This window comes from Triturus cristatus, chromosome 5_1, assembly GCF_964204655.1.
Source record: "Triturus cristatus chromosome 5_1, aTriCri1.1, whole genome shotgun sequence".
NCBI classification, from domain to species: domain Eukaryota; kingdom Metazoa; phylum Chordata; class Amphibia; order Caudata; family Salamandridae; genus Triturus; species Triturus cristatus.
The window spans coordinates 164,591,902-164,605,780 of NC_140587.1; the positions used below are offsets into that span (position 1 = coordinate 164,591,902).

Genomic DNA, 13,879 nt, shown 5'->3' on the forward strand with positions numbered 1-13,879 from the left:
CCTATATCATCACAGTGTGCGGTGGGGTCAGTGAGGCTTCGGATTTATTTCCATATCATCACAGTGTGCGTTGGGGTCAGTGAGGCTTCGGATTTATTTCCATATCATCACAGTGTGCGTTGGGGTCAGTGAGGCTTTGGATTCATCCCCATATCATCACAGTGTGCGGTGGGGTCAGTGAGGCATCGGATTCATCCCCCAGGGTGCGGTGGGGTCAGTGAGGCTTTGGATTCATCCCCATATCATCACAGTGTGCGTTGGGGTCAGTGAGGCATTGGATTCATCCCCACATCATCACAGTGTGTGTTGGGGTCAGTGAGGCTTCGGATTCATCCCCATATCATCACAGTGTGCGTTGGGTCAGTGAGGCTTCGGATTCATCCCACTGTGTGCTGAGATGGAAATGTTAGAGTCTGAGCTGAGTGAGATAAAGCCACACACAGGGCTTCTCTCTGCAACGCCCGAGGATACATCTAGGTGCTGCATTGCAGCTTCCTCCCTTGCACCACCCACTAATGGGAAGAGATGCATAATATAAGCCCAATCTGAGCTGAGTGACAAAGCCACACGCAGGGCTTCTCTCTGCAACGCCTAAGAATACATCTAGGTGCTGCATTGCTGCTTCTTCCCCTGCACCACCCGCTGATGTGAAGGGCTGCATAATATATGCCCAATCTGAGCTGAGTGACAAAGCCACACGCAGGGTTTCTCTCTGCAACGCCTGAGGATACATCTAGGTGCTGCATTGCTGCTTCCCAGCACCACCCACTGATGTGAAGGGCTGCATAATATAAACCCAATCTGAGCTGAGTGACAAAGCCACACGCAGGGTTTCTCTCTGTAACGCCTGAGGATACATCTAGGTGCTGCATTGCTGCTTCCACCCCTGCACCACCCACTGATGGGAAGAGATGCATAATATAAGCCCAATCTGAGCTGAGTGACAAAGCCACACGCAGGGCTTCTCTCTGCAACGCCTAAGGCTACATCTAGGTGCTGCATTGCTGCTTCCCAGCACCACCCACTGATGTGAAGGGCTGCATAATATAAGCCCAATCTGAGCTGAGTGACAAAGCCACACGCAGGGTTTCTCTCTGCAACGCCCGAGGATACATCTAGGTGCTGCATTGCTGCTTCCACCCCTGCACCACCCACTGATGTGAAGGGCTGCATAATATAAGCCCAGTCTGAGCTGAGTGACATAAAGCCACACGCAGGGCTTCTCTCTACAACGCCTGAGGATACATCTAGGTGCTGCATTGCTGCCTCCTCCCTTGCACCACCCACTGATGTGAAGGGCTGCATAATATAAGCCCAATATGAGCTGAGTGACATAAAGCCACACGCAGGGCTTCTCTCTGCAACGTCTGAGGATACATCTAGGTGCTACATTGCTGCTTCCTCCCTTGCACCACCCACTGATGTGAAGGGCTGCCCAATATAAGCCCAATCTGAGCTGAGTGACAAAAAGCCACACGCAGGGCTTCTCTCTGCAACGCCTGAGGATACATCTAGGTCCTGCATTGCTGCTTCCTCCCCTGCACCACCCACTGATGTGAAGGGCTACCCAATATAAGCCCAATCTGAACTGAGTGACATAAAGCCACACGCAGGGCTTCTCTCTGCAACGCCCGAGGATACATCTAGGTGCTGCATTGCTGCTTCCTCCCTTGCACCACCCACTGATGTGAAGGGCTGCCCAATATAAGCCCAATCTGAGCTGAGTGACAAAGCCACACGCAGGGCTTCTCTCTGCAACGCCCGAGGATACATCTAGGTGCTGCATTGCTGCTTGCTCCCCTGCACCACCCACTGATGTGAAGGGCTGCCCAATATAAGCCCAATCTGAGCTGAGTGACAAAGCCACACGCAGGGCTTCTCTTTGCAACGCCCGAGGATACATCTAGGTGCTGCATTGCTGCTTCCTCCCTTGCACCACCCACTGATGTGAAGGGCTGCCCAATATAAGCCCAATCTGAGCTGAGTGACATAAAGCCACACGCAGGGCTTCTCTCTGCAACGCCTGAGGATACATCTAGGTGCTGCATTGCTGCTTGCTCCCCTGCACCACCCACTGATGTGAAGGGCTGCCCAATATAAGCCCAATCTGAGCTGAGTGACAAAGCCACACGCAGGGCTTCTCTCTGCAACGCCTGAGGATACATCTAGGTGCTGCATTGCTGCTTGCTCCCCTGCACCACCCACTGATGTGAAGGGCTGCATAATATAAGCCCAATCTGAGCTGGGTGACATAAAGCCACATGCAGGGCTTCCCTATGCAACGCCTGAGGATACATCTAGGTGCTGCATTGCTGCTTGCTCCCCTGCACCACCCACTGATGTGAAGGGCTGCCCAATATAAGCCCAATCTGAGCTGAGTGACATAAAGCCCCATGCAGGGCTTCTGTCTGCAACGCCTGAGGATACATCTAGGTGCTGCATTGCTGCTTCCTCCCCTGCACCACCCACTGATGTGAAGGGCTGCATAATATAAGCCCAATCTGAGCTGAGTGACAAAGCCACATGCAGGGCTTCTCTCTGCAACGCCTGAGGATACATCTAGGTGCTACTTTGCTGCTTCCTCCCCTGCACCATCCACTGATGAGGAAACCAAAAGAAGGACAATCTGTAGTTACCTGCAAAGCAGCGGGCGCACCTCCACTCTACAAGACAAACACAGGAAATTAAAACAGTAATAAACACATATAGAAAATACACAAATTTGGTTCTACAAACAGGGTTTACTATACAAAAATATATTTTATGTGGAAATGTTCTGAAATCTAATTCACTAAAAAAGGCAATTACCCTTACCAATGCTTCAATCCCAAACCCCAACTGCTCCCCATCCCTTAGTCAAATCCTAATCCTAACTAATCAATAAACATACATTAGTCTATTTCTATTCCTGTCAGGCTTTTGCTCCATGTAAATAAATCTCTGACAAGTCTGAAAGTAAGATCCTGATCAGCCAGAGGCCTGTTTAACTTTAGCAGGGTTCTTCGGTGTCCTGGACAGTGACACGCCTTCAATTCTGCTCCTTGGCACCCTGGCTGGCAGCCGTGCTGTATGGAGCAGCCCTTGAATTCCCTGTTTTTGTCCTTGCGCGTTTCTGCAGCACCACATGGGCTTATCTTGGGCCTAGTTTACGTAAAGATTTGAGACCAACACATATATCAATTGAATGTCATTCGAGATGCCATGCAGAACACCTACATCCCGTAAAGATAAGGTACATTGTACCGGTCCTCCATCACTTACCACTTAGCTGAAATAACGAGCAGATTTAGTACAAAAAATCATGCAGCGTGTCACCTTCCTGCGCTGCATGACTGGGAAAGGGCAGGAATGCACAGCATTTAACATTATACAGCGCATTCTTGTCTTCGCCCTGTACTGGTGCACAGTGTGCCCCCTAGCACCAACGCAGGTGCACGAGTGCACTATGGTGCAAGGGTGTCTGTATTGTAAGCAAGATTGTTTTTGTGCAGGAAGGGACATTGACTCTGGGGCATTTTCCTTTTTCTATGTGTGTGGCATAATGCAGCACACCCTAAGGAAGTAACGAGGAGAAATAAAGATAATTCTCCTCATTACACCTCACCTGGTGAGGAGTAGAATTTAGACACATTACCATGTCTACCAGTAATGACAAATCTGGGAATGTGGCAAAATACGGGTGGATGCGTGGGAACACCTATGCTCCTCCCCATAGAATGTCTCCCTGGGGCAGAGTAACGCCACACAGTGATTTGCGCTGCTTTACTCTCGATTTATCTAGCCACACAAGGCCACGCAGTGAGCAAACCAAGGGTCACAGCTGACCCACTCTGACTTTAATGGCACTTGTTTGACCCGGCCTCGTGGCGTGGTCCTTACCCCCGTGGATTGTGCCCGTTCCCCGCCCCGGCCTTCACGGGCCACCCTTCTGAACTGCACCGAGGCCCTTCATCCTGAGCTGCACGAGGTCGCATACCCCTCGTGGCTCCGCCATCTTGTTGGCACCCACGTGACTCTGTGCACCAGCCAGCGCGACCCCGCTCAACCCGGCCTCGACCCCAGCGAAGCCCCGACATCGAGGCACCACGAACTGGCCAGGGGGTGCCGCAGGAACCATTCATCGCCTCCGGCGGAGGACAGTATCGATGGGACCCCCAACTGTCCTCCCCTCTCGAGGTGTGATCGCCCTGCAACTCCCCTGGGCCTGGCGCCTCTCCTGCTGGGCGTCTGGCCACCTCCACCCGGCCTCTCCGCCCCCACCGGGCGCCTGGGTCCAGACATCAAAGGGCTCCAGACCTATATCTGGGGCAACCCCGCCACAGATCGGCAGTTGTATCCCGGAGTCGAGAGCCCTGCTGATTGAATCGCGGCTGACCCTACGGAGAAGAACTCTTGTCGGAACCATCACGAGCCCTGCTGACGGCGTCGCGGCTCCTTCTTGTGAACACTTTGAAGCCACCTGGAACATCGGAGCCCTGCTGACGCTGTCGCGGCCCAACCTCGCTGAAACCTCCCTCGGAGCCCTGCTGACGACGTCGCGGCTCGAGCTGAGCAGAAACCATCTGGAGAGCCCTGCTGATTGGATCGCGGCTCTCCCCGAACTGTACGCCAGAGCCCTGCTGACGCCGTCGCGGCTCGACCCCTCCGAGATCCGGAGGTCCTCCAGCTTGAGGATAAGAACTGGGCCCCAGGTACCCTCGTACCGCACTCCTGCCAAAGACTGTCCCGCTACCCCTACCCTTCCAAAGAGACACTGAGACTTTTGGTGGATCCCTCGATCCCTTCGTGTAAATATTGACCTCGTAACCTTTTTATTGCTGATAAAGAATTGCTTGTCTTGAGACAACCGCCTTGAGTCCTGTGTGGTGGTGTTACTGTGCTAGTACGTGATAGGAGAAGGATCTCTCAGGAGACTTCTCGGCAGCGCTCGGCTACTTCGTACAGTGTGAGGGCCCCCCTTGGTGGTCTCGCCGACTCCTCGGGGTCCGCCTTCCAACAGCACTACTATCCCTCGCCTCCCAAGAAGACGGAGCCCGGCAATACAAGATGTGATGGACATTTCTGAAGTCTGCCATCCCCATATCATCACAGTGTGCGTTGGGGTCAGTGAGGCTTCGGATTCATCCCCATATCATCACAGTGTGCGGTTTTGTCAGTGAGGCTTCGGATTCATCCCCATATCATCACAGTGTGCGGTGGGCTCAGTGAGGCTTCGGATTCATCCCCATATCATCACAGTGTGCGGTGGGCTCAGTGAGGCTTCGGATTCATCCCCATATCATCACAGTGTGCGGTGGGCTCAGTGAGGCTTCGGATTCATCCCCATATCATCACAGTGTGCGGTGGGGTCAGTGAGGCTTCGGATTCATCCCCATATCGTCACAGTGTGCGTTGGGGTCAGTGAGGCTTCGGATTCATCTCCATATCATCACAGTGTGCGTTGGGGTCAGTGAGGCTTAGGATTCATCCCCATATCATCACAGTGTGCGGAGGGGTTAGTGAGGCTTCGGATTCATCCCAATATCATCACAGTGTGCGGTGGGGTCAGTGAGGCTTCGGATTCATCCCCATATCATCACAGTGTGCGGTGGGGTCAGTGAGGCTTCGGATTCATATCATCACAGTGTGAGGTGGGGTCAGTGAGGCTTCTGATTCATCCCCATATCATCATAGTGTGCGTTGGGGTCAGTGAGGCTTCGGATTCATTCCCATATCATCACGGTGTGCGGTGGGGTCAGTGAGGCTTCGGATTCATCCCCATATCATCACAGTGTGCGGTGGGGTCAGTGAGGCTTCGGATTCATCCCCATATCATCACAGTGTGCGTTGGGGTCAGTGAGGCTTCAGATTCATCCCCATATCATCACAGTGTGCGGTGGGGTCAGTGAGGCTTCGGATTTATCTCCATATCATCACAGTGTGTGTTGGGGTCAGTGAGGCTTTGGATTCATCCCCATATCATCACAGTGTGCGGTGGGGTCAGTGAGGCATCGGATTCATCCCCACAGTGTGCGGTGGGGTCAGTGAGGCTTCGGATTCATCCCCATATCATCACAGTGTGCGGTGGGGTCAGTGAGGCTTCGGATTCATCCCCATATCATCACAGTGTGCGTTGGGGTCAGTGAGGCTTCAGATTCATCCCCATATCATCACAGTGTGCGGTGGGGTCAGTGAGGCTTCGGATTTATCTCCATATCATCACAGTGTGTGTTGGGGTCAGTGAGGCTTTGGATTCATCCCCATATCATCACAGTGTGCGGTGGGGTCAGTGAGGCATCGGATTCATCCCCACAGTGTGCGGTGGGGTCAGTGAGGCTTCGTATTCATATCATCACAGTGTGAGGTGGGGTCAGTGAGGCTTCGGATTCATCCCCATATCATCACAGTGTGCGGTGGGGTCAGTGAGGCTTCGGATTCATCCCCATATCATCACAGTGTGCGTTGGGGTCAGTGAGGCTTCAGATTCATCCCCATATCATCACAGTGTGCGGTGGGGTCAGTGAGGCGTCGGATTTATCTCCATATCATCACAGTGTGCGTTGGGGTCAGTGAGGCTTTGGATTCATCCCCATATCGTCAGGGTGTGCGGTGGGGTCAGTGAGGCATCGGATTCATCCCCCAGGGTGCGGTGGGGTCAGTGAGGCTTCGGATTCATCCCCATATCATCACAATGTGCGTTGGGGTCAGTGAGGCATCGGATTCATCCCCACATCATCACAGTGTGCGGTGGGGTCAGTGAGGCTTCGGATTCATCCCCATATCATCACAGTGTGAGTTGGGTCAGTGAGGCTTCGGATTCATCCCACTGTGTGCTGAGATGGAAACGTTAGAGTCTGAGCGGAGTGAGATAAAGCCACACGCAGGGCTTCTCTCTGCAACGCCCGAGGATACATCTAGGTGCTGCATTGCAGCTTCCACCCCTGCACCACCCACTGATGGGAAGAGATGCATAATATAAGCCCAATCTGAGCTGAGTGACAAAGCCACACGCAGGGCTTCTCTCTGCAACGGCTAAGGATACATCTAGGTGCTGCATTGCTGCTTCCTCCCCTGCACCCCCCACTGATGTGAAGGGCTGCATAATATATGGCCAATCTGAGTTTAGTGACAAAGCCACACGCAGGGTTTCTCTCTGCAACGCCTGAGGATACATCTAGGTGCTGCATTGCTGCTTCCCAGCACCACCCACTGATGTGCAGGGCTGCATAATATAAGCCCAATATGAGCTGAGTGACAAAGCCACACGCAGGGTTTCTCTCTGTAACGCCTGAGGATACATCTAGGTGCTGCATTGCTGCTTCCACCCCTGCACCACCCACTGATGGGAAGAGATGAATAATATAAGCCCAATCTGAGCTGAGTGACAAAGCCACACGCAGGGCTTCTCTCTGCAACGCCTAAGGATACATCTAGGTGCTGCATTGCTGCTTCCCAGCACCACCCACTGATGTGAAGGGCTGCATAATATAAGCCCAATCTGAGCTGAGTGACAAAGCCACATGCAGGGGTTCTCTCTGCAACGCCCGAGGATACATCTAGGTGCTGCATTGCTGCTTCCACCCCTGCACCACCCACTGATGTGAAGGGCTGCATAATATAAGCCCAATCTGAGCTGAGTGACAAAGCCACACGCAGGGCTTCTCTCTGCAACGCCTTAGGATACATCTAGGGGCTGCATTGCTGCTTGCTCCCCTGCACCACCCACTGATGTGAAGGGCTGCATAATATAAGCCCAATCTGAGCTGAGTGACATAAAGCCACACGCAGTGCTTCTCTCTGCAACGCCTGAGGATACATCTAGGTGCTGCATTGCTGCTTCCTCCCTTGCACCACCCACTGATGTGAAGGGCTGCATAATATAAGCCCAATCTGAGCTGAGTGACAAAGCCACATGCAGGGCTTCTCTCTGCAACGCCTGAGGATACATCTAGGTGCTGCATTGCTGCTTGCTCCCCTGCACCACCCACTGATGTAAAGGGCTGCATAATATAAGGCCAATCTGAGCTGAGTGACAAAGCCACAGGCAGGGCTTCTCTCTGCAATGCCCGAGGATACATCTAGGTCCTGCATTGCTGCTTGCTCCCCTGCACCACCCACTGATGTGAAGGGCTGCATAATATAAGCCCAATCTGAGCTGAGTGACATAAAGCCACACGCAGTGCTTCTCTCTGCAACGCCTGAGGATACATCTAGGTGCTGCATTGCTGCTTCCTCCCCTGCACCACCCACTGATGTGAAGGGCTGCATAATATAAGCCCAATCTGAGCTGAGTGACAAAGCCACATGCAGGGCTTCTCTCTGCAACGCCTGAGGATACATCTAGGTGCTGCATCGCTGCTTCCTCCCCTGCACCACCCACTGATGTAAAGGGCTGCATAATATAAGCCCAATCTGAGCTGAGTGACAAAGCCACATGCAGGGCTTCTCTCTGCAACGCCTGAGGATACATCTAGGTGCTGCATTGCTGCTTCCTCCCCTGCACCACCCACTGATGTGAAGGGTTGCCCAATATAAGCCCAATCTGAGCTGAGTGACATAAAGCCACACGCAGGGCTTCTCTCTGCAACGCCCGAGGATACATCTAGGTGCTGCATTGCTGCTTCCTCCCTTGCACCACACACTGATGTGAAGGGCTGCATAATATAAGCCCAATCTGAGCTGAGTGACATAAAGCCACACGCAGGGCTTCTCTCTGCAACGCCTGAGGATACATCCAGGTGCTGCATTGCTGCTTCCTCCCTTGCACCACCCACTGATGTGAAGGGCTGCATAATATAAGCCCAATCTGAGCTGAATGACATAAAGCCACACGCAGGGCTTCTCTCTGCAACGCCTGAGGATACATCTAGGTGCTGCATTGCTGCTTGCTCCCCTGCACCACCCACTGATGTAAAGGGCTGCATAATATAAGGCCAATCTGAGCTGAGTGACAAAGCCACATGCAGGGCTTCTGTCTGCAATGCCCGAGGATACATCTAGGTGCTGCATTGCTGCTTGCTCCCCTGCACCACCCACTGATGTGAAGGGCTGCATAATATAAGCCCAATCTGAGCTGAGTGACATAAAGCCACACGCAGTGCTTCTCTCTGCAACGCCTGAGGATACATCTAGGTGCTGCATTGCTGCTTCCTCCCCTGCACCACCCACTGATGTGAAGGGCTGCATAATATAAGCCCAATCTGAGCTGAGTGACAAAGCCACATGCAGGGCTTCTCTCTGCAACGCCTGAGGATACATCTAGGTGCTGCATCGCTGCTTCCTCCCCTGCACCACCCACTGATGTGAAGGGCTGCATAATATAAGCCCAATCTGAGCTGAGTGACAAAGGCACATGCAGGGCTTCTCTCTGCAACACCTGAGGATACATCTAGGTGCTGCATTGCTGCTTCCTCCCTTGCACCACACACTGATGTGAAGGGCTGCATAATATAAGCCCAATCTGAGCTGAGTGACATAAAGCCACATGCAGGGCTTCTCTCTGCAACACCTGAGGATACATCCAGGTGCTGCATTGCTGCTTCCTCCCTTGCACCACCCACTGATGTGAACGGCTGCATAATATATCCCAATCTGAGCTGACTGACATAAAGCCACACGCAGGGCTTCTCTCTGCAACGCCTAAGGATACATCTAGGTCGTGCATTGCTGCTTCCTCCCCTGCACCACCCACTGATGTGAAGGGCTGCCCAATATAAGCCCAATCTGAGCTGAGTGACATAAAGCCACATGCAGGGCTTCCCTATGCAACGCCTGAGGATTCATCTAGGTGCTGCATTGCTGCTTCCTCCCCTGCACCACCCACTGATGTGAAGGGCTGCATAATATAAGCCCAATCTGAGCTGAGAAAACATAACGCCACACGCAGGGCTTCTCTCTGCAACGCCCGAGGATACATCTAGGTGCTGCTTCCTCCCTTGCACCACCCACTGATGTGAAGGGCTGCATAATATAAGCCCAATCTGAGCTGAGTGACAAAGCCACATGCAGGGCTTCTCTCTGCAAGGCCTGAGAATACACCTAGGTGCTGCATTGATGCTTCCTCCCCTGCACCATCCAGTGATGTGAAGGGCTGCACAATATAAACCCAATCTGAGCTGAGTGACAAAGCCACATGCAGGGCTTCTCTCTGCAATGCTTGAGGATACATCTAGATGCTGCATTGCTGCTTCCTCCCTTGCACCACCCACTGATGTGAAGGGCTGCCCAATATAAGCCCAATCTGAGCTGAGTGACAAAGCCACACGCAGGGCTTCTCTCTGCAACGCCTGAGGATACATCTAGGTGCTGCATCGCTGCTTCCCTGCACCACCCACTGATGTGAAGGGCTGCATAATATAAGCCCAATATGAGCTGAGTGACCTAAAACCACAAGCAGGGCTTCTCTCTGCAACGTCTGAGGATACATCTAGGTCCTGCATTGCTGCTTCCTCCCTTGCACCACCAACTGATGTGAAGGGCTGCCCAATATAAGCCCAATTTGAGCTGAGTAACATAAAGCCACACGCAGTGCTTCTGTCTGCAACGCCCGAGGATACATCTAGGTGCTGCATTGCTGCTTCCTCCCCTGCACCACCCACTGATGTGAAGGGCTGCATAATATAAGCCCAATCTGAGCTGAGTGACATAAAGCCACACACAGGGCTTCTCTCTGCATTGCCTGAGGATACATCTAGGTGCTGCATTGCTGCTTCCTCCCCTGCACCATCCACTGATGTGAAGGGCTGCCCAATATAAGCCCAATCTGAGCTGAGTGACAAAGCCACACGCAGGGCTTCTCTCTGCAACGCCTTAGGATACATCTAGGGGCTGCATTGCTGCTTGCTCCCCTGCACCACCCACTGATGTGAAGGGCTGCATAATATAAGCCCAATCTGAGCTGAGTGACATAAAGCCACACGCAGGGCTTCTCTCTGCAACGCCCGAGGATACATCTAGGTGCTGCATTGCTGCTTCCCAGCACCACCCACTGATGTGAAGGGCGGCATAATATAAGCCCAATCTGAGCTGAGTGACATAAAGCCACACGCAGGGCTTCTCTCTGCAACGCCCGAGGATACATCTAGGTGCTGCATTGCTGCTTCCTCCCTTGCACCACCCACTGATGTGAAGGGCTGCATAATATAAGCCCAATCTGAGCTGAGTGACATAAAGCCACACGCAGGGCTTTTCTCTGCAACGCCCGAGGATACATCTAGGTGCTGCATTGCTGCTTCCTCCCCTGCACCACCCACTGATGTGAAGGGCTGCCAAATATAAGCTCAATCTGAGCCGAGTGACATAAAGCCACACGCAGGGCTTCTCTCTGCAACGCCCGAGGATACATCTAGGTGCTGCATTGCTGCTTGCTCCCCTGCACCACCCACTGATGTGAAGGGCTGCATAATATAAGCCCAATCTGAGCTGAGTGACAAAGCCACACACAGGGCTTCCATCTGCAACGTCAGAGGATACATCTAGGTGCTGCATTGCTGCTTCCTCCCTTGCACCACCCACTGATGTGAAGGGCTGCCCAATATAAGCCCAATCTGAGCTGAGTGACAAAGCCACACGCAGGGCTTCTCTCTGCAACGCCTGAGGATACATCTAGGTGCTGCATTGCTGCCTCCTCCCTTGCACCACCCACTGATGTGAAGGGCTGCATAATATAAGCCCAATATGAGCTGAGTGACATAAAGCCACACGCAGGGCTTCTCTCTGCAACGTCTGAGGATACGTCTAGGTCCTGCATTGCTGCCTCCTCCCTTGCACCACCAACTGATGTGAAGGGCTGCCCAATATAAGCCCAATTTGAGCTGAGTGACATAAAGCCACACGCAGTGCTTCTGTCTGCAACGCCCGAGGATACATCTAGGTGCTGCATTGCTGCTTCCTCCCCTGCACCACCCACTGATGTGAAGGGCTGCATAATATAAGCCCAATCTGAGCTGAGTGACATAAAGCCACACGCAGGGCTTCTCTCTGTAACGCCCGAGGATACATCTAGGTGCTGCATTGCTGCTTCCTCCCTTGCACCACCCACTGATGTGAAGGGCTGCATAATATAAGCCCAATCTGAGCTGAGTGACATAAAGCCACACGCAGGGCTTCTCTCTGCATTGCCTGAGGATACATCTAGGTGCTGCATTGCTGCTTCCTCCCCTGCACCATCCACTGATGTGAAGGGCTGCCCAATATAAGCCCAATCTGAGCTGAGTGACAAAGCCACACGCAGGGCTTCTCTCTGCAACGCCTTAGGATACATCTAGGGGCTGCATTGCTGCTTGCTCCCCTGCACCACCCACTGATGTGAAGGGCTGCATAATATAAACCTAATCTGAGCTGAGTGACATAAAGCCACACGCAGGGCTTCTCTCTGCAACGCCCGAGGATACATCTAGGTGCTGCTTCCTCCCTTGCACCACCCACTGATGTGAACGGCTGCATAATATAAGCCCAATCTGAGCTGAGTGACAAAGCCACACGCAGGGCTTCTCTCTGCAACGCCTGAGGATACATCTAGGTGCTGCATTGCTGCCTCCTCCCTTGCACCACCCACTGATGTGAAGGGCTGCATAATATAAGCCCAATATGAGCTGAGTGACATAAAGCCACACGCAGGGCTTCTCTCTGCAACGTCTGAGGATACATCTAGGTCCTGCATTGCTGCTTCCTCCCTTGCACCATTAAACTGATGTGAAGGGCTGCCCAATATAAGCCCAATTTGACCTGAGTGACATAAAGCCACACGCAGTGCATCTGTCTGCAACGCCCGAGGATACATCTAGGTGCTGCATTGCTGCTTCCTCCCCTGCACCACCCACTGATGTGAAGGGCTGCATAATATAAGCCTAATCTGAGCTGAGTGACATAAAGCCACACGCAGGGCTTCTCTCTGCAACGCCCGAGGATACATCTAGGTGCTGCATTGCTGCTTCCCAGCACCACCCACTGATGTGAAGGGCGGCATAATATAAGCCCAATCTGAGCTGAGTGACATAAAGCCACACGCACAGCTTCTCTCTGCAACGCCCGAGGATACATCTAGGTGCTGCATTGCTGCTTCCTCCCTTGCACCACCCACTGATGTGAAGGGCTGCATAATATAAGCCCAATCTGAGCTAAGTGACATAAAGCCACACGCAGGGCTTCTCTCTGCAACGCCCGAGGATACATCTGGGTGCTGCATTGCTGCTTCCTCCCCTGCACCACCCACTGATGTGAAGGGCTGCCCAATATAAGCTCAATCTGAGCCGAGTGACATAAAGCCACACGCAGGGCTTCTCTCTGCAACGCCCGAGGATACATCTAGGTGCTGCATTGCTGCTTGCTCCCCTGCACCACCCACTGATGTGAAGGGCTGCATAATATAAGCCCAATCTGAGCTGAGTGACAAAGCCACATGCAGGGCTTCCCTCTGCAACATCAGAGGATACATCTAGGTGCTGCATTGCTGCTTCCTCCCTTGCACCACCCACTGATGTGAAGGGCTGCCCAATATAAGCCCAATCTGAGCTGAGTGACAAAGCCACACGCAGGGCTTCTTTCTGCAATGCCTGAGGATACATCTAGGTGCTGCATTGCTGTCTCCTCCCTTGCACCACCCACTGATGTGAAGGGCTGCATAATATAAGCCCAATATGAGCTGCGTGACATAAAGCCACACGCAGGGCTTCTCTCTGCAACGTCTGAGGATACATCTAGGTCCTGCATTGCTGCTTCCTCCCTTGCACCACCAACTGATGTGAAGGGCTGCCCAATATAAGCCCAATCTGAGCTGAGTGACATAAAGCCACACGCAGTGCTTCTGTCTGCAATGCCCGAGGATACATCTAGGTGCTGCATTGCTGCTTCCTCCCCTGCACCACCCACTGATGTGAAGGGCTGCATAATATAAGCCCAA

General features: G+C 52.9%; 1 protein-coding gene across 1 annotated transcript in view; it reads right to left on the reverse strand.

The window, feature by feature from the left end:
• The window catches only part of LOC146830524 (E3 ubiquitin-protein ligase TRIM39-like), a 165,880-nt gene that overhangs the window by 38,594 nt on the left and 113,407 nt on the right, over window positions 1–13,879 (reverse strand). The window contains exon 6 of the mRNA XM_085604727.1: window positions 2,637–2,663. Within this exon, the coding sequence (XP_085460853.1) occupies window positions 2,637–2,663 (27 nt within the window). The remainder of the gene's footprint in view (window positions 1–2,636; window positions 2,664–13,879) is intronic.